Source organism: Oncorhynchus kisutch, linkage group LG8 (genome assembly GCF_002021735.2).
Source record: "Oncorhynchus kisutch isolate 150728-3 linkage group LG8, Okis_V2, whole genome shotgun sequence".
In the NCBI taxonomy this organism is placed as follows: Eukaryota; Metazoa; Chordata; class Actinopteri; order Salmoniformes; family Salmonidae; genus Oncorhynchus; species Oncorhynchus kisutch.
In genome coordinates this window covers 30299169-30320867 of record NC_034181.2, presented here as the reverse complement: position 1 = coordinate 30320867, position 21699 = coordinate 30299169, and the positions used below count along the sequence as shown (strand labels likewise).

Genomic DNA, 21699 nt, shown 5'->3' with positions numbered 1-21699 from the left:
AGACCCTCATCATGTGAGATGTGTGTTGTGCCCACCATTGGTTGGAGATACATGTTCTTGAATACAGGGTGTGTCTCATTTCAAAAATTTAAATATTATTAACAGAATGGACCTATCCCTTCAGATGATGTTTTAACATCATGCTGCTCAAGTACCTTTCTTAAAGTTCTAAACCCAACAATGCAGTAATAAATAACTACATTTAACACAAGACATACACATTTTGCTGGTACACCATTGAAATTGTCAATTCTAATTACTTTCAATATGTTTCCCCATGGAAGATTGACAGTGTAATTTAAAAACAGACATACCCATTCAAGTCAACATTCTCTGATGTGTGGACCTCCCATCTTTGTAGTAAATCTAAATTGTATTCACCAGCCAAAACATGACACCCACCCTGTATTCAGGAAATGTAAAATATATCACTAGCCACTTTAAACAATGCTACCTAATATAATGTTTACATACCCTATTATTCATCTCATATGTATACGTATATACTGTACTCTATATCATCTACTGCATCCTTATGTAATACATGTATCACTAGCCACTTTAACTATGCCACTTTGTTTACATACTCATCTCATGTATATACTGCACTCAATACCATCTACTGTATCTTGCCTATGCCGCTCTGTACCATCACTCATTCATATATCTTTATGTACATATTCTTTATCCCCTTATACACACAAGTGTAAGGTAGTAGTTTTGGAATTGTTAGCTAGATTACTTGTTGGTTATTACTGCATTGTCAGAACTAGAAGCACAAGCATTTCGCTACACTCGCACTAACATCTGCTAACCATGTGTATGTGACAAATAAAATTTGATTTGATTCAAGAGCGTGTTGTGTTTCAACCGATGGCAGGCACAACAAACACATCAGATGATGGAAAATAGGGCCTAAGCTACAACATATGAAAAAAAAAAAATTGTCACTTTCTGAGCACTTCCACAACAGGCAAATATATGAATGGGAATGTTTGTTAAAATCAAAAGGGGTGCTATCAAAAATGGATTGAATTCAAATGGGATTTACCAGGAAAAAAAAAAAAAAACACACCAGCAAACACTCAACCATACAAAACCCAAATGAGGAGATTAACTCCTCATTGAGCACTCAGTATTGTGCACTTGTGAACAACGGAGAGCAGCCCAACTTTTGCGATCGACAAGGCTGGTGCACAATTAAAGACAGAGAGAAAAGAAAAACCAATCAGTGAAGAGAAGAGGCCGCCTTCATAAATCTCCAGCAGAAACATGGAAGACTGCAGAGAAAATGACAGGCAACAGGGTGTTTGTCCATTTTGCAAAGCAAGAGGGTAGAGGTGCCATGTCTGTGGGTCCACTCGAGTGGCAATTACGCGTTGCTGTGGCAACCCACAATGGTGCCTGCCTTTTCTGATCAGGGCACGCTTCAATTCACATAAACTAAGGATGCAGCTTTCTCAGGGGCTATGCCCGACAGAAAAAGGGGCAAGCTCTCTATTCAGGCCAACAGGATGGGAAAAGGAGGGGCCATCCATGTTGTTTCAGTGCCAAGACGCAACCACTTCAGACAGACCAAAGCCATAGCTGCATAACCAGAGAGGGTGGGGGGGGGGAATCCTGCTTCTCCAATAGGTTTGACAACCACTTTCACTGATGAGGTCTCCCTCCTCAGCATGGGTCCCCGTTTCTTTTAAGTGACTGTTTGATAGTTGAGACAATTCCCTGTGTTTCCTGCATGCTGGTGTTGTTGACTACATGTTTGACTAGAGCGAGGAAATTAGAAGGAATGCCCATCGTCACAAGAAAGTAGCTATTAAATGGGCTGACAATAAATGATGCCTTTGAAATCAACAACAGTACCCCAAAAACACTACGATCCACTTGCATTAAAAGGTTTGAGGAATGATAAAGAATTCCGTGGTAGTGAGGAATCAGGATGTGCAGTGGGCAGAGTGGCTGTGGCAGGCAGGGAGCAGTCTGCCCTGGGCTTCAGAGTGGCTGTGGCAGGCAGGGAGCAGTCTGCCCTGGGCTTCAGAGTGGCTGTGGCAGGCAGGGAGCAGTCTGCCCTGGGCTTCAGAGTGGCTGTGGCAGGCAGGGAACAGTCTGCCCTGGGCTTCAGAGTGGCTGTGGCAGGCAGGGAACAGTCTGCCCTGGGCTTCAGAGTGGCTGTGGCAGGCAGGGAGCAGTCTGCCCTGGGCTTCAGAGTGGCTGTGGCAGGCAGGGAGCAGTCTGCCCTGGGCTTCAGAGTGGCTGTGGCATGGAGTCTGCCCTGGATTTTCTGATTTGTTTTCAGAGGAGAACGATATGCTAATGTCCTCCCTTCTACAGCTCCTTCTTCCTGTTGCTTCACAATGGTCTGACACCCCACCCCCACCCCACCCCCCCCGGTTTCCTCCTGATGTAGCCTTCATTCCAATCTGACTAAATACAGTAGTCAAGGAAACAGGTAGAAAGCAGCCAATGAAGATAAACAATGAGAGGTGCAGAGAAGTACAGCAGAGACTGAGGAAGTGGAGTTGGCATGCCATGTTTTGCTTTACAGAGGATAGGGTGTGACAGACTAGCAGTAAGGTCATTAGCAATTACCTTAGAAATGGTTATCGCCTTCTTGAAGTCCCTTCCTCCGTATATTCTAAACCCCCATGGAGACGGACCAATCAGGTTCACTGTCAGCGCCATCACGTGACCAGAGGTTGCCACCTACTGCCTGTTCCAACTCGAGAGAGAGAGAGAGAAAGAGAGGAGACGTGAGAACTGCCGTCACCTGACTTCCACTTAACATAACATTGTGTAACCACATCTAAAAGGAATGGAAGGAATCTGAAACCCAAGCGGCACATGATTGACATTGTTCAAGTTCCTGCAAACCAACAGTTTCAATAAATCTGTAAAATATCCTTATACATTTTTTTTTAACAACATAGCAAAATGTGGTATCTTACCACAGGATACAAATCAAGTCAAACATTTGTTCAGTAGATCCACAGATATCTAATTTACGTTTCTCTATGGACTTATTTCCATCTTATTTTAAAAGGGATCATAGCACAGGATGCTGCCCTTTCCCTTAGGAAGTGTGGTTTACGGTATGTCAATGCATCTAATGGGTACAGTATACAATTGGCCCCATAACTCCATGCCCTTCTCATGCACAACATTACTGTAGTGTTTATCATTTGCACATGTGTTTATGTTGAGACAGTGACAGCTCCCTCTCCTTTGTAATTCATGCTGTGTTGAGAAACAGCAGAGGTTCAAATTTTACAACCCAGTTCCTACATTTTAATAAAAAATGTATTTTATCAAAACAACACTAGGCTACATTTTATCTCTGGGACCCTCGGGATGACAAATCAGAGCAATATCAAGTACATTGAATATAAGTGAATGTATCAAACCAGTCGCCATGATAAGTTTGTTGTTATGCACTCAAACAATAGCATGGTATTTTTTCCACCGTAATAGCTGCTGTAAATTGGACAGTGCAGTTAGCTTAAATTCTTGTTGATCTTTCTGCCCATAAGACATGTCTATATCCTGAGAAAGTTTGTCACTTACGTCATGCTAATTACATTAGTGCACGTTAGCTCAACTTTTCCGGTGGAAGGACATAGATCCCATAGAGGTTAAAAGTTAATTTGTGGAATTTATTTTCTTCTTAATGCGTTTGAGCAAATCAGTTGTGTTGTGACAAGGTAGGGGTGGTATACAGAAGATCGACCTATTTGGTAAAAGACCAAGTCCATATAATGGCAAGAACAGCTCAAATAAGCAAAGAGAAACTACAGTCCATCATTACTTTAACACTTGAAGGTCAGTCAATACAGAACATTTTAAAGAGCATTGAAAGTTTCTTCAAGTACAGTTGCAAAAACCATCAGGCGCTATGATGAAATGGGCTCTGAGGACCACCAGAGGAAAGGAAGACCTAGAGTCTGCTGCAGAGGATAAGTTCATTAGTGTTAACTGCACCTCAGAAATTGCAGCCCAAATAAATGCGTCAGAGTTCAAGTAACAGACACATCTCAACTGTTCATAGGAGACTGCATGAATCCAGCCTTCATGGTTGAATTGCTGCAAAGAAACCACTAAAAAAGGACATCAATAAGAAGACACTTGCTTGGGCCAAGAAACACTAGCAATGGACATTAGACCGGTGGAGATCTTTGGTCTGATGAGTTCAAATGTGAGATTTTTGGTTCCAACCCCAATGTCTTTGTGAGTCGCAGAGTAGGTGCACATATCTCCGCATATGTGGTTCCCACCGTCAAGTATGGAGGTGGTGTGGGGTGCTTTGCTGGCAACAGTCAGTGATTTATTTAGAATTCAAGGCACACTTAACCAGCACGGCGATACACCAGCCCATCTGGTGTGCGATTAGTGGGACTATCATTTGTTTTTCAACAGGACACCTCTAGGGTGTGTAAGGGTTATTTGACCAAGAAGGAGAGTGAGGGAGTGCTGCATCAGATGACCTGACCTCCACAATCACCTGACCTCAACCCAATTTAGATGGTTTGGGATGAGTTGGACCGCCGAGTGAATGATATATGTGGGAACTCCTTCAAGACTGTTGGAAAAGCATTCCAGGTGAATTTGGTTGAAAGAATGCCAAGAGTGTGCAAAGCTGTCAAGGCAACGGGTGGTTACTTTTAACGAATCTAAAATTGATTTTGATTTGTTTCACACTTTTTGTTTACTACGTGATTCCATGTGTAATTTCATAGATTTGATGTCTTCACTATTATTTTACAACGTAGAAAATAGTAAACCTGGTACTGTGTGGGCACACACACATTTTTTGCCTGTTTAGTTTGGCATTAATACGTGTCACATATCAGTTTGCAAACAATGTAAATTATTAAAAAAATTAAGTGAATAAATCCATATACAAACATGGTCTATTTTATACTTTATTGAGTAAGGCAGCTCCAAAATGCAGGTGGTTCAGCCTAGGTCAGTGCTTTCTGTGGTGGGGCAGCCAACAGAAAATACGGAGCGTAGGGGTTGGTAATGTTCTCTAGTCGCAACGTGATTGGCTCAGTGTTCTGTCACTCATGGGGACACTACGCATTCAAAACAACGGGAAAGTCGGAAATCTTAGACTTCAGTGAATTCAAGACAACTGGGGGGGACCGAGCCCCGTCTGGGAAAATATGCTTTGAACGGTCATCCAACTCGGAATTCCAAGCTGGGAACTTGGGCCTCATTCTACAGCGTCGACCTGAAGATCAAGGATGTCTTGATTCAACAAAGTTTTTTCCAGGTTCCAAGTCGTCTTGAAAGCACCATGAATCGAGAGAACGCCAGACTTTGATGACAAAATATGACCGCAAGAAGGACCGCCGTGCCACCTACCTGTTAAATTGAGCACAGTACAACAAGGTGAGTCCAAAAATGTCTTGAATGCTGCTGCATAAAAGTAATATGCCAGGGAGATATGTATACTGTAAATAAGAAAGTAATACTAAGTGCATGTTGTGTCGTAAGCTGTTAGTAGCCCATGTGTCTCCCCCTAATAAATTTGTACCCCCTCATAACTTAGCCTACTGTTTTGACTTGGTGGTGCACATGTAGCCTATTTTAGAGAAATGTAATCATTGGATATTCTAAGAGCATTCATTGTCTGCTTATATGCCCCCTTTATTTATCCTGTGGTTCGAACTTGGTGTACAGGGGGAGTACTGTAAGAATGGCCCATGTTCTGAATTCTGTCGCTGTACATTTAAAAATAACAAATAGTTATATTGACTGCATCCGTCGTAAAGGCAGTAAATGAGGCTGAATGAACTGTTTCGCTCCCAGACAAGACTCCGCTGATAGCCAGGTGTAGCAGTGGTAAGGATTCACTCCATGGTGCTGAAAAGAAAGCTCTGCTGTTGCTACAGCTTTATGTAGGCCCTAACAGTTTGTGGGCACCGTGTCACCATTATAGTGCAATTAATGTATCGTTGTGCAGTGCCTTTGCTGGCATGCATCAACATTTTTGGGGGGAGCTTGCCACACCAAGATTTAAAATGCCAAAATCACCAGAGGGCTCAATGAATACAACTTCACTTAACTGAAAGCAACCTAAATTGCATAACATTGAGTTAAATATAGAAAAGAAAGCATGCTCAGTCTCGCAAATACTTTTCTTGTGTAATTAGGAAGTTATTGTGTTGAAGTCCCTGTTGAAATCTGTTCCGTCTACAGCCACAGAGAGTTGGAGTGGACTTGTGACTAAACATTTTTGACCCAGAAACAAAATGCGGACAAATCCTACAGCAACAGGCTGACGTTTCCCAATTCTGGATTCAGAAGTCTTTATGCAACTATATAGCATTACTGTGCATGTAGGAACTTGAAATGAAACATACTTGGACATATCAATATCAGAACCTTGGCACACCATGTGGCAACCTTCCTAATCTTATGTCTAGCAGGACTGAAGGAACAACTGATCGGTGGAGAACGCACATGGATGTCGTTCCTGGTCTTAAATCTTCCTGGAAATATGATCTGTCTAGTTCCATATACCATAGTGTTACAATTGAGGTGGTCATCTATCTTTAGGAGCCAAGGCTGGTTCCACAGTCACCCAGGCAGAAGCATAGCAGACAGTGAACCCAGTCAGTCAGGATCTGGGACATCTCTCCCTCCTTAAACTGGCCCATTTCAGCCATCTACAGCTGTCTGTACATTCCACAAGGTTTTGGGACAAGCAGCACTAACCAACCCTGTCATTAGCACAGTCAGGCAGTTAGTGGGGTTACCAGGCTCGCCATCATTTACAGGCCTTAATTGCTGTGGCCATGAGAAACAGCAGAGGCCACTGCTGTTGTTCCTGCTGTAGTCCCTGGGGCCAGACACTAATGTTCCCAGCCTCTGGGCTGTTGAATTAGTCCAAAGGACCAGGATCAGCAGCTCTCCCACTGGAGCCATTATCAACAGGGCACAGCGCTAATTCCGTGTTAATGGACCGACTTCTCTGTAAAACTGCTTGCTATTGGCAGCGTAAGGGTGATAACTGCTTGCTATTGGTCATAGCTGTTTGCTATTGGTATAGTCTGTCAGTTAGATCAGTTGAGGTGAACGTGAGCTATTGACCTGAAATTCTGTTGTTGGTAAACAGATCATTACAGTAATATAGTTACACTTCAGGTGTTAACCCCATCAGTCCAGAGACCCAAGAATATACAGTATATTTTTTTAATAAAACCAGCTTTTCATTTATCTGCATGTCCAGCCCTTATATTTAGCCACAAGTGTTTTACCATTTAAATGTTTAGGACAACCAGGGATACAAGTAGAAAATAGGTTATAAAAACAGCTGCTTTCAAGAGTTTTATTGACAAATGTCAAAACAAATAAGGGCTGCCAAAGCAAAAACCTGATAAAAAGGAATGTATAGAAATGCTGTAGTACAGATATTGTTTGCTGAATGGGAAATGAATATCCAACTAGTCAGTGACAACTGTGTGGAGTTGAGTGTGACAGCAACTATAAGCTTATAACAGTTTTAGACACCATGTCCTGTGGTTTATGTAGAAGAACCCCTTCTCTTCAAAACACTCGTGTAGCTTGAGCATCATAGAGCAAAACATGTTACATGTGCGTGTTTGTGAGGATCTCAGCTTTCCATAAGTAGCTAAATAGTTTGTAGCGCAAAATCATTCGGACTCTACAATAGGGTTGGGCGGTATTCAGACTTTCATACTGTCCTCTCATTCCGAGAGTTACGGTATTACCGGCTTAGTACACACAGGGATGCCAAAAACACACAAGAAATGTTGGCAGTCTTACCAGAATGTTAACTAAATTAGCACAAATAATAGCGCATTTCTGGAGGCTTCAAGCTAAATATGCAAACGAGCACAAAATGAAAATAAACAAAATTGCAAAGACAGGCAATCCAGCTCATAAAGTTATACATATATAGTTAGGAGCAACCGAATATGATTTTTGGCGAGGTTGGACATTTACAAGCGAATGTAAACGAGAGACATTGTGCAAATTGACAAAATAGACATGACTGAAGGAAGAACAGTACTGGCTCTGGAGCAGCATGTATAAACGCGGTGTCTGTTGCGTCTGGCGTTGCTAGGGCAACAGGCATCCCTGCTCTGCTCAGGACTGAAGGAAGAACAGCACTGGCTCTGGAGCAGCATGTATAAACGCGGTGTCTGTTGCGTCTGGCGTTGCTAGGGCAACAGGCATCCCTGCTCTGCTCAGGACTGAAGGAAGAACAGTACTGGCTCTGGAGCAGCATGTATAAACGCGGTGTCTGTTGCGTCTGCCGTTGCTAGGGCAACAGGCATCCCTGCTCTGCTCAGGACTGAAGGAAGAACAGTACTGGCTCTGGAGCAGCATGTATAAACGCGGTGTCTGTTGCGTCTGCCGTTGCTAGGGCAACAGGCATCCCTGCTCTGCTCAGGACTGAAGGAAGAACAGTACTGGCTCTGGAGCAGCATGTGTAAACACGGTGTCTGTTGCGTCTGCCGTTGCTAGGGCAACAGGCATCCCTGCTCTGCTCAGAAAAGAAAGGGGAGAAGCAGACAGGGACAAAACCAGAGGAGAAAAAAAAACAAGGAAATCAAAAGACTGGATGAGTTCTCTGTACTGCTGCCACTGCAAAGGGCTTTGACTTCTCAAACACTGCAAAGGGCTTTGACTTCTCAAACACTGCAAAGGGCTTTGACTTCTCAAACACTGCAAAGGGCTTTGACTTCTCAAACACTGCAAAGGGCTTTGACTTCTCAAACACTGCAAAAAGTGTACAATATACTTCACCTAATTAAAATAAGCTACTTACTCGGATAAGTAGCATGTTCAATTTAGGGGTCGCGTTAATGAAAAACAAATTATTCTGTATTAAGGAAAAAAAGATAAACGCATAAGCAATACCTTGCTGCGTTTTGTAAATGCAGCTCTAAAATGCTTCTTATTGTAATTTAGTAGTAGTAGTGATCAGTGTAGCTACTTTTCTCAGTGTTGCCAGCCTACTTTTCTCCAGTAAAATGCAAGATTAACTTTAAGCAAAACATTAGGAAATGTAGCTGGCTACATTCTTTCCATGATAAAGCTTCCCGAGACAGTTTCAGCAGAAATTCTTCCGTTGTGCAAACCCACAGTTCCATCAGCTGTCCGGGTGGCTGGTCTCAGACTATCCCGCAGGTGTAGAAGCTGGATGTGGAGGTCCTAAGCTGGCGTGGAAACACGTGGTCTGTGATGGGGAGGCCGGTTAAACGTACTGCCAAATTCTCTGAAATGACGTTGGAGACGGCTTATAGTAATGAAATTAACATTCAATTCTCTGGCAACAGCTCTGGCAGACATTTCTTCAGTCAGCATGCCAATTGCACACTCCCTCAACTTGAGACATAGCATTGTATTGTCCCCAGCACAAGGTGAACCTGTGTAATGATCATGCTGTTTAATACATTTCTTGATATGCTAAACCTGTCAGGAGGATGGGTTATCTTGGCAAAGGAGAAATTATAAACAGGGATGTAAAAATAAAAAAAATATAAGTGTGCACAACATTTGAGAGAAATAAGCTTTTTGTGTGTATGGAACATTTTTGGAATCTTATTTATGCTCATGAAATATGGGACCAACACTTTATTTGTTGCGTTTATATTTTTGTTCAGCGTACATTATGAAGTTTACCGTAGTCCCCCAGAACAGTTGAACCAGTCAGGTGTTTTTTTTAAAATAGCACAATGAGAGAAAGCAGGAGCATTGACAGGGGTCGCGTTTTATTTTGAAAGTATTTTTTGTTGTTGCTTCAATTGAGTGACTATAGTCGCCATCAAAGAAAATAAATTACTTCTCATCAGATGACAGAGGTACAACGTTACTTCGCTGGGAGCCACACAGGTAAAGGAGCTTACGATGAAAAACCAAGGTGTTTTTTGAAAAAAATTATGCATGGCCATCATATTACTAAATGTAGTTTGCTGATGTCAACGTTGTGAACAGAGTGCCTCGTGATGGCAGTGGGGTTATAGTATGGACATGCATAAGGCACGGACAATGAACACAATTGCATTTTGAATGCACAGAGATATAAATATTGTGCCATCACCTCATGTTTCAGCATTACGCAAGGATTTGTACACAATTCCTGGATGCTGAAAATGTCCCAGTTCTTCCATGGCCTGCATACTCACCAGACATGTCACCCATTGAGCATGTTTAGGATGCTCTGGATTGAAGTGTACAACAGCGTGTTCCAGTTCCCACCAATATCTAGCAACTTCGCACAGCCATTAAAGAGGAATGGGACAACATTCCACAGGCCACAATCAACAGCCTGATCAACTCTATGTGAAGGAGATTTGTCACGCTGCATGAGGAAAGTGGTGGTCACACCAGATACTGACTAGTTTTCTGATCCACGCCCCTACCTTTTTTGAAGGTATATATGACCAACAGATGCATATCTGTATTCCCAATCATGTTAAAGCCATAGATAAGGGCCTTATGAATTGATTTAAATTGACCAATTCCCTTATGAACTGTAACTCAGTCAAATTTGAAATTGTTGCATGTTGTGCTTATATTTTGTTCAGTAAAAATAAATATGACAGATTAAAACCATACTGTGGCTATTTCCAAATACGCTAGTATGCCGCCCAAGCCTACTCTACAGACGTTTTGGTAAATAGACCTGAACCCGGGCCCCTTCGGGATCTGCCCAAGTCTCACAAACACCACTCTAGCTCAGCCCCTGTTAATCACACAGACTTATATCGAAGGAAGACAAATCCAAATGGTACAAGCCAGAAGTCTAGCTCTAAAACAATGTCTAACAGGTTAGTAGTCCAAATCACACCAGCTTTAAGAGGGTTAAAAAACTATGTGGCTTATTTAATTCTGGTGCTATCTCCCTGCACTGGCGGTGCAATAAAAAGCACCCACACTACAGGGAGGAATTAAAGTAACGAAGGAATACATCTGGCTCACATGTCTTCACTCATCAGGTAAACAGAAGTTCGTGATTAATTGGTGGCAGAGTGTTGGTCCAGTAACAGAAAGGTCGCTGAGAAAGGTCGTTCGAATCCCTGAGCAGACTAGGTGAAAAATCTGTCGGTGTGTCCTGTAAGTCACTCTGGATAAGAGAATCTGCTAAATGACTAAAATGTAAATGTACTTACAGTAGGAAATAGAAACTGGTAGGTCCAGCGAGTCAAATTACCTCTCACTTCCGCTGTGCTACACCTGCCTACTAAATACCTGGGACATTTTATCAGCACTTTATATGCAGTATCATCTAGAGTTTCAGTTGTGAAATCTGGAGTCAAAGGTGAATGAAGCAATAATGAGTTTGATAAAGGCTGTGGAAATAAACTGCACAGACAGACTTGAAGGCTGCATTCAGTTTCCAAGTGGGGAATGATCCATCTGATGGAGAGTTAAAAACGGTCATACTCAAATGAAAAGGCCCTTGTCATATTTTTGAGTGAGCAGCCCCTAAGGGTAAAGGTAGGAGACACACACACACACAGGACAGAGTAGAACAGCTCAAGTATCTTGGTGTTGGCCTTCAGACTGTTCTTTACTGCTCAAACACTGCATGTTGCCAGCAGTGTTCAACAGACAGATTAAAATCAATTAGCTTTAGCCACTGGTAAGCCTGGGTTACTGACTGTACACTCAGTGACTAGCATCTTCTATACACAACATGGAAACACTTCCTAGTACACAACATAACACAGGGGCAGGAGAGGGTCACTGCTGTTGACTTGGTAGAGAGAGAGATACAGGAGTGTCCACTGGTGGCACTGAGTCTGGGGCTTGGGATGGGAGTAACCTGGAGGCCAATTCACCACCACAAGTGCCATACGTTTGACACAATGCAACTTGTCTAAAGTACTCCCTCCCTGTGAATTCTTTGTTTACCGTCATTCAAAACTACGTAATTGTGAAAGTGGGTGTGGGTCCTGCTAAAACAGGTCTGTGATATCATCTACAGTTTAGCAGAACTAAGTATAGCAAGATATTGCTAACACACCTTTGGGTGAGTCTTTGGTTTCATGTGCACGTCACTAAACAACAATTATGCCAGGGTTTCTCTATTCTGATTGATGTTCTTTAAAGAGGAGTCTTGTTGGCTAGCACAGAGAAGATGCCAGGCCTGGATATGAACATGTCTGTTTATGCACCATGCTCAGCTCACACTCCTCACCTTTCCCCCTGGTTACTACAGAACCAGGTTTTACACAGGCCTTTTTCCTGGAAGTCAGCGACAAAATTCATTGGAGCAGAACTTTGTGCTAATGCAGAGGGAATGGCATGATTCAATCTGCAGATGTACTTCATCTCAACTTGCTTCTGGCTGAACTTTAATGCAGAAAAACACACATCCACTGCTGTGGTTGTAGCAGAATGGTCTGGGTATGATTCACACATGAAAATCTCTCGCTTGTGGCAATTTAGCGCTGAACTTTCCATAGCCTTCGTGAGTGTTCTTGTCTTGCTGATGCCCTGTAATGTTTTCAAGCACACTCCCTTTCGTGAGGAGGACTGGCTGATGGACACCCGTCCTGCCGCCTGCCCTGACACACACCCATTGAATAGAGAGAGGAATGCCATGGAAAGCCTCTCCCTGTGTCAAAAAGGAATTACATTCTCAACATTCTAACACTAATCACACGCAGTGACTTCATCAAGTAAAATTGCCATCACTAAGGTGATGAGGACATATCAAACAATAACAGAATAGATAAGAAAAGAATGGGGTGTTGCTGAAGGGAGATGAGTGACTAAGATCTTCCTATGTTGTGTGAGACTTATATTACCATCTAATAGTGAGCTGCAGGTTACTCCCTCTTAAAAGGAAAACTTGACAGTGTTTATATTTAGCCTAACATATCTCCAATACATCTCTGGAATTTCAATATCATTATGAATTTAACCTTCCACGCAAGGGACATCATTATTTCTATCAAGGTTCTTTATATACTATCCTAAAAACGACCATGCCACATATCTGGCAGCTATTGTTCCTACTGTACTTGGTACAGTAGCCATGGTTGTGTCAGTTGTGTGGCTTCAGAGTGCACTGGCTCCACTTCGCACTCCCTCTCAACAGCATCATGTTACTGGTGTTATCACTATACAGATTGACTCCCCACAGCAATCAGATCCCCCTCACGGATCATATTAACTACTGCTGTACAAACCTTTATGTTTATACTGTCCATACACAGTGCTCTCAGTAATTATTAGAACAGCATTTTTTTGTACTCCAGAGCTTTGAAGTTATACAGTGACTAAGGAGTTAAAGTGCAGACTGTCAGCCTTCATGTGAGGATATTTTCATCCATATCAGGTGAACCGTTTAGAAACTAAAGCAGTTTTTGTAAATAGTCCCTCCATTTTAAAAGGGACCAAATGTATTGGGACACACTTATACAGTGGGGCAAAAAAGTATTTAGTCAGCCACCAATTGTTCAAGTTCTCCCACTTAAAAAGATGAGGCCTGTAATTTTCATCATAGGTACACTTCAACTATGACAGACAAAATAAGAAAAGAAAATCCAGAAAAATCACATTGTAGGATTTTTAATGAATTTATTAGCAAATTATGGTGGAAAATAAGTAGGGGGGGGGGGGGGGGGGGGGGACTTGCTTCCATTCAGCCACAAGAGCATTAATGAGGCCTGGCTCACAGTCGGCGTTCCAATTCAGCCCAAAGGTGTTCGATGGGGTTGAGGTCAGGGCTATGTGCAGGCCAGTGAAGTTCTTCCACACCGATCTTGATAACCCATTTCTGTATGGACCTCACTTTATGCATGGTGGCATTGTCATGCTGAAACAGGAAAAGGCCTTCCCCAAACTGTTGCCAAAGTTAGAAGCACAGAAACGCTATTGTATGCTGTAGCATTAAGATTTCCCTTCACTGGAACTAAGGGGCATAGCCCGAACCATGAAAAACAGCCCCAGACCATTATTCCACCAAACTTTACAGTTGTCACTATTTATTCAAACAGGTAACGTTCTCCTGACTGCCAGATGGTGAAGTGTGATTCATCACTCCAGAGAACACTTTGCCACTGCTCCAGAGTCCAATGGTGGCAAGCTTTACACAGGCTTGCATGCGGCTGCTCAGCCATGGAAACCCATTTCATGAAGCTCTTGATGAACAGTTATCGTGCAGATGTTGCTTCCAGAGGCAGTTTGGAAATCGGTAGTTAAAACAGATTATTTTTTACACGCTACGTTCTTCAGCGGTTCTGTTCTGTGTGCTTGTGTGGCCTACCACTTTGCGGCTGAGCCATTGTTGCCCCAAGACATTTCACAATAACAGCACTTACAGTTTGACCAGGGGAGCCAGTATGGCAGAAAATTGACAAACTGACTTGTTGGAAAGTTTGCACCCTATGACGGTGCCACGTTGCATCACGGAGCACTTCAGTGCAGGCCATTCTACTGCCAATGTTTTACTATGGAGATTGCATGGCTGTGTGTTCGATTTTAATACACCAGTCAGCAACGGATGTTTCTGAAATAATCGAATCCATGGCCATGGATTCAGCTTAGAAATGTCCTCGTTTTTGAAAGGAGAAAAAGTGCTTTTTGTCCATTAAAATAACATCAAATTGATCAGAAATACAGTGTAGACATTGTTAATGTTGTAAATGACTACTGTAGCTGGAAAAGGCTGTTTTATTATGAAAAATCTACATAGGCGTACAGAGGCCCATTGTCAGCAACCATCACTCCTGTGTTCCAATGGCACGTTGTTAGCTAATCCAAGTTGATCATTTTAAAAGGCTAATTGATCATTCGAAAACAATTTTGCAATTGGTAGCATAGCTGAAAACTTGTTCTGATTTAAAAAAGCAATTAAACTGGCCTTCTTTAGAAAAGTTGATTATATGGAGCATCAGCATTTGTAGGTTCGATTACAGGCTCAGAATGGTCAGAAACAAAGAAATGTCTTCTGAAACTCGTCAGTCTATTTTTGTTCTGAGAAATGAAGGCTATTCCATGTGAGAAATTGGCAACAAACTGAAGATCTCGTACGACGCTGTGTACTACTCCCTTCACAAAACAGCATAAACCAGAATAGAAAGAAGAGTGGGAGGTTCCGGTGCACAATTGAGCAGGAGGACAAGTACATTATAGTGTCTAGTTTGAGAAACAGACCCCTCACCTGGCAGCTTCATTAAATAGTACCCGCAAAACACCGGTCTCAACGTCAACAGTGAAGAGGTGGCCAAGGCAGAGATGCAAAGTAAAAGCCGTAACTCAGACTGGCCACCAAAAAAAAGAAGAGATTAAGATGGGCAAAAGAAGACAGACACTGGACAAAGGAACTCTGCCTAGAAGGCCAGCATCTCGGAGTCGCCTCATGGGCCTCTGTACGTGTTTCCAGCTACAAAAGTAATTTATAACATTAACAATGAATACATTGTATCACATGTATTTCTGATCAATTTGATGTTATTTTAAAAATGGACAAAAAAAAAAGGGTGCTTCTCTTTCAAAAACAAGGACATTTATAAGGGACCCCAAACTTTTGAATGTACAGTTGAAGTCGGAAGAATACATACACTTAGGTTGGAGCCATGAAAACTTATTTTTCAACCACTCCACAAATGTCTTGTTAACAAACTATAGTTTTGGCAAGTTAGTTAGGACATCAACTCTGTGCATGACACAAGTAATTTTCCCAACAATTGTTTACAGACAGACAGACTTAGAATTCAATGTAATCACAATTCCAGTGGGTGAGAAGTTCACATACACTAAGTTGACTGCCTTTAAACAGCTTGGAAAATTCCAGAAAATGATTGTCATGGCTTTAGAAGCTTCTGATAGGCTAACTGACATCATTTGAGTCAATTGGAGGTATATCTGTGGATGCATTTCAAGGCCTACCTTCAAGCTCAGTGCCTCTTTGCTTGACATCATGGGAAACTCAAAAGAAATCAGCCAAGACCTCAGAAAAAGAGTTGTAGACCACCACAAGTCTGGTTCATCCTTGGGAGCAATTTCCAAATGCCTGAAGGTACCACGTTCATCTGTACAGAAACTAGTACGCAAGTAACACCATGGGAACCACGCAGCCATCATACCGCTCAGGAAGAAGATGCGTTCTGTCTAGAGATGAACGTACTGTGGTGTGAAAAGTGAAAATCAATCACAGAACAAAAGCAAAGGACCTTGTGAAGATGCTGGAGGAGACACTGTAAAACGAGTCCTATATCGACAAAACCTGAAAAGCCGCTCAGCAAGGAAGAAGCCACTGCTCAAAAACCGCCATAAAATAAACCAGACAACAGTTTGCAACTGCACATGGGGACAAAGATCGTGCTTTTTGGAGAAATGTCCTCTGGGATGAAACAAATATAGAACTGTTTGGCCATAATGACCATCGTTACGTTTGGAGGAAAAATGGGGATACTTGCAAGCCAAAGAACACCATCCCAACCATGAAGCACAGGGTGGCAGCATCATGTTGTGGGGGTGCTTTGCTGTAGGAGGGACTGGTGCACTTCACAAAATAGATGGCATCATGAGGATGGAAAATTATCTGGATATATTGAGGCAACATCTCAAGACATCAGTCAGGAAGTTAAAGCTTGGTTGCAAATGGGTAATGACCCCAAGCATACTTCCAAAGTTGTGGCAAAATGGCTTAAGGACAACTATGTCAAGGTATTGAAGTGGCCATCACAAAGCCCTGACCTCAGTCCTATAGAAATTTGTGGGCAGAACAGAAAAAGCATGTGGAGCAAGGAGGCCTTCAAACCTGACTCAGTTACACCAGCTCTGTCAGGAGGAATGGGCCTAACAGAAACGTTTGACCCAAGTTATTAAACAATTTAAAGGCAATGCTACCAAATACACTCAATTAGTATGTAAACCTCTGACCCACTGGGGATGTTTTTTTGTTTGTTTTTTTTGCCTTTATTTAACCAGGCAAGTCAGTTAAGAACACATTCTTATTTTCAATGACGGCCTGGGAACAGTGGGTTAACTGCCTGTTCAGGGGCAGAACGACAGATTTTGTACCTTGTCAGCTCAGGGGTTTGAACTCGCAACCTTCCAGTTACTAGTCCAACGCTCTAACCACTAGGCTACGCTGCCACCCCATGTGATGAAAGAAATAAAAGCAATCACTCTACTATTATTCTGACATTTCACATTCTTAAAATAAAGTGGTGATCCTAACTGCCCTAAGACAGGGAATTTTTACTATTATTAAACGTCAGGAATTGTGAAAAACTGAGTTTAATGCATTTGGCTAAGGTGTATGTCAACTTCCGACTTCAACTGTATGTATGCATGTATAAAGATAAAACGCTATCCCAGACTCTGACAATGCTCATTCTGACATTCCTCATTTCTTATTGGTCTGTGTGTATTGTTAATGTGTTTCTAGATATTACTGCACTGTTGGGGCTAGAAACATCAGCATTTCGCTGCACTTGCAATAACGTCTGCAAATCTGTGTACGAGACCAATAAACTTTGATTAAGACTTCTGAACCACTGAGGAAGTCACAGGAAAATGTACCACTGCTTAGTCAAGTTGATCACATGCACATTTGTTTTTTTAATATCCTGTTGCAACGACAAGTCTCCACAGCTCATTCAAAGTCTAAAGCCATCTCAAGCAGTGGTTTCACACACACACGCACACAAGAAAATGCTAAGAAAGGAGAAACAGACCGAAAGACATGGCAATTGAGGTTTCAATTCAATAGAAATGTCTAAGTATTTAAAGGATGTCAACATGTGACAGTCAGTCACCCAGTGACACTCTGAGAAAACCACAACGCTCGAAACAAGAGAACAAGCAACAGTGAAGCTTTCATCATACAAACTCCACCAGATTGCATCTGTGTGTAACTTCCTCCAGAACTGCAACTTCATGCATGTTGCTTCTTGTGATTCAGGAGAAAAGCTCTACAGCAAACATCATTCGTGTTGTTCATATAAAAAAAAAAACAAGAGAAATGGCCAAATATATATATATATAATGTTTCCACAGCAGCTAAATGAGATGGCTACTGTCCTACATTCTCCAAAAATGTAGGCTACTACTTGTCCAAAATTACTGTGGTCTGTTTTGTCCCTGGACTGTTTGTCTGTGAACTGTTTGTGCCATGGCCCTGCACACTAAGAACAGCAGAACCATCAGGAAATATACACAATTGAAACAAGAGGGAGGGAGGAGGAGGGGGAGGGTTGGGGGCAGCAAGCACATGAAAGGTTGCAGAGAACAAACACAATGGAGAGTTACAGGTACAGTGCAAACAGCAGGCAGGGGGAATGGGGGAATGGGGCAGGGGGTTTGAGTGGGGCTTGGGTTGAGAGGAACAGTCCTGGGAAACACTTCCAGCTTTTTCCCACCCATTCAAAATGCCCAATAATTAAATCTACCAGTGTTAGCGTGGTATTTATTTTACAATCGTGGTAATGGTCGGGAAGGGGGATGCGAGTTTGGCTTTTTTTTTTTTTTTTTTCAATCAGTCCAGCAGAGAGAAGAATTGGCCGTTTTTCAGCAAATTTCCTGCAACTCTACATATTTTGTCATGGCTATTTCTGTGTTCTTATGCTCAAATATAACAAAACCAAATGGGGACTCCAATGGGGGCCCCTGGGCATGTACACTGCATGCCCTGTCAAAAATACTCCTAAATTAATCATTAGGGAATTTTCATATCTCAACTGTTTAGATTTTATTTTGGTGATTTCTAGTTCTTAAAAAGATTATATGCCAACTATATTGTTCTACACACTTTCAGTCTGGGTTAAGGCATTTAAGTTTGCACTGAAGCATTTTTCGGTCCCGAAAATGTGTGTGTGTGTGGGAAGAATTTAGCAGTGGAAGTATAAATGGTAGGGTATAAACCTTAACTCAAAATATTAGATTGCATTTGTGTTTTGCTGTTTACACATTAGGAAAGCGATCAGATTGGTATCAGATATACCAAAGAATTGGCAACATCTCAATTAGGCCACCTGTGTAAACACAGCCAATGAAATCCAAAATGATGTTGGTGGCAACTATTCCTTCTTTTCAGTGACAGTTAAGAAAACTCGGTCAAACCAACAGGTGGAGGTCTGAGACAGGCACAGTCAAGCCTGTTGTGAGTTTGGGTATAAATCCAAGATACACAAAACATTGGGGCACTGTGGCTACATTAACACAGACAGGCCAATTCTGATCTTGTTTCACCAATTGGTCTTTTGACCAATCAGATCATTGATTGGACAAAATATCAGAAATGGGCTGCCTGTGTTAACGGAGCCTTAAATTAGCAATCAAGTGAATAATTACACAAACCAAGGTTTACAGACAATTTGACAGCGTCAACAAGAACACTTGTATCTAATGTTTATAGGTATAGGCCAGCATAAATGGCATACATTCGGATACATGATTTCTTATCGTTTCTCTATATAAAAAGTGAATTGAGGCCTAATTGAATCAAATGATTCCTAGCCTATAGACTAGTGTGAATTGACCGGTAATGGGAGACATACAGAAAGTAGCCTATTACACTTACCTAAATCAATGCAGTTGGTCAATAAATCAGTGATAGTCGAATTGTGTCCGTACACCGGTAGATCCAACACCGGGGCTCTCGGGATGAATAGCCTATCACAAGTCAAAAACTCGTAGACAGACAGCACTAAACTCACAGACAGTGCTAAAAGAGCGCAGGACCAGAAACACTCCAACCCTTGTGCGCAAATCGCCTCAAAAATGCAGAAAAATGAGGTTTTCAATGTCCGTTCTTTCTGCTCACAGGTATCGCAGCCTTCTCTGAGAGCAATTCGCGCTACTATGTTGTCAGTGTGATGAAAAGAATACTTCTGAAATGTACTTCTATTGTTGGGTATTGGATACAGAAGTGATATGAAACCACCTGTGATCACCCATATAATGGCTCATAGTGCCACGTGCTGTTGTGAAAATAAAGGCATGAGTGCGCTGGGCGTGTCGGGGATACTGGAAGGGTGAGTGATAATTGAGATGTTACATAGGGTAATGGCTAGAAGAGATCCAGCTTTTGTCAAATGAATGACAAAAGGGGCTTTTTTTTTTTGCGTTTTAGCTAACCCTAACTATTTTTTTTTACCTCAACCCAATTATCCTAACCTGCTGCGTAAATTCGTCTAATCTGCTACGAAAATTAAAATCTGACTTTAATTTGACAAAAACTGGATCATTCTAGCAATGACCAGGCCATTGGGCCTTGCACATTTGTCTTAGTGCGCCATCTGCAGATAATACTTAGCATTACAAAATTCAACTGATCCATAGGGATCCCAAAATACAATAGGACTAAATATGCCTATGCCTACAAATGCTATCCAGCCAAGAGAGGTAGGTGATACTGTAGGTATGCATAGAATGCAAGATTTGCAATTGGTACGGGATTTATTGAATAGCCTAAAGGTGCAGAAAGTAGTGCCGAAGTATACACTTCGGCTTAATGTCACTTCACACTTAACTTGTAGCTAAATAAATTGTCTTAAATCAGCCCAAACTTGACATAAAGTACCATACCATCTGTTCCACTCCATCCAAGCTGAAAATCTGAAACCAACTGAGCCTCTGTGTCAGGAAACATGTGCTATTAATATAGGCCTACTATCTCCATAACATTTCCCGTCAGGTTGGCCTAAGTATGTTATCCCTACTAGCCCCTTACATTACCATGTTGGCACAAAAAGATTCAATACATGGATGAGTGATTGAAAAATGACAACAAGTACACTCTTTTCGGCTGTCCCCATAGGATAACCTTTTGAAGAACCCTTTTTGGTTCCAAGTAGAACCCTTTCCACAGAGGAACCAAAAATGGTTATCCTATGGGGACAGCCAAATAACCTTTTTAAGAGTGTAGGAAAGCAAAACATGACAATAAACACTATTATGAGAATTGCAAACTTTTCTCAAAACTAACCTCCCCCTTGGCTGCAGGGACAATTCATTCCCAAACAGCTCGTGCTGAGCAAGTGCATACAGGCAATCTCCTGGAGAACAAAGAATGTCCAAAGTGATTGGCCACTAGGTAATTAAAGATGCGTTCCAGATCGAGGTTAGTTTGACTTTTAGCCATTAGTTCTGAAAGTACGGCACACGAGGCAATACGGGCCCCTGAACAATTGTACATAACGTCATCCATTTTGTATGATATGTTACATCCTGCTTTTTTTGTGTGTGCAATTTGCATGACATGTTACGAATTCCAATTTGTACAATATGTTCAGAATTTGTAAGTGCATTTGTACAATATGTTACTAATTTGTGTAAGTACTTAAGGTCCCATTCTACTGTGTCTTGAACGCTTTTCTTGAGCCGCCTACTGTAATGGTTAATGAAATTACTTTCAGAGTGGTTGCAGATCCCACTTTTCTGGACCCCTCTTCCCAACAGCTAAAGGTCCCGAAGCTACTGCTCATGTGTGGGATTCTCTACTTTAGTTTACAGGCTACTCTGGTGATTGGTGCATAATTTAATAAAGTTAGATGAAAAATGAATCAATGTCTACAAGTTCCCATAATGATAGTAAGCCTATTCTACATAACAGAACTGAATATAATAGCATAGTATAACGTCACTGTATGAAGGGGAAAAAAATATTATGAGATTTTAGGATGTTTGTGTGAATGGTCGCATTTTTCTGGCATGCTGCCAAACCATCGACGCGACCCGCTACCAAGGACTGTGGGCTCTCCC

At 41.9% G+C, this 21699-nt stretch overlaps 1 protein-coding gene across 3 annotated transcripts in view; it reads right to left on the bottom strand.

The window, feature by feature from the left end:
* Positions 1-19995, bottom strand: part of LOC109895892 (PDZ and LIM domain protein 2) — a 60998-nt gene extending 41003 nt beyond the window's left edge. Inside the window, exons 1-2 of one of the 3 annotated variants that reach the window (XM_020489967.2) lie at positions 19517-19995; positions 2590-2719 (exon numbers count right to left, since the gene is read on the bottom strand). In XM_020489967.2, the coding sequence (XP_020345556.1) occupies positions 2590-2682 (93 nt within the window). In that variant the 5' untranslated portion in view covers positions 2683-2719; positions 19517-19995. Of the gene's footprint in view, positions 1-2589; positions 2720-11144; positions 11185-19516 lie in introns of those variants that run through there. The other 2 variants (XM_031830084.1, XM_031830083.1) reach the window with 2 other exon arrangements.
* Between the last annotated feature and the right edge of the window lie 1704 nt (positions 19996-21699).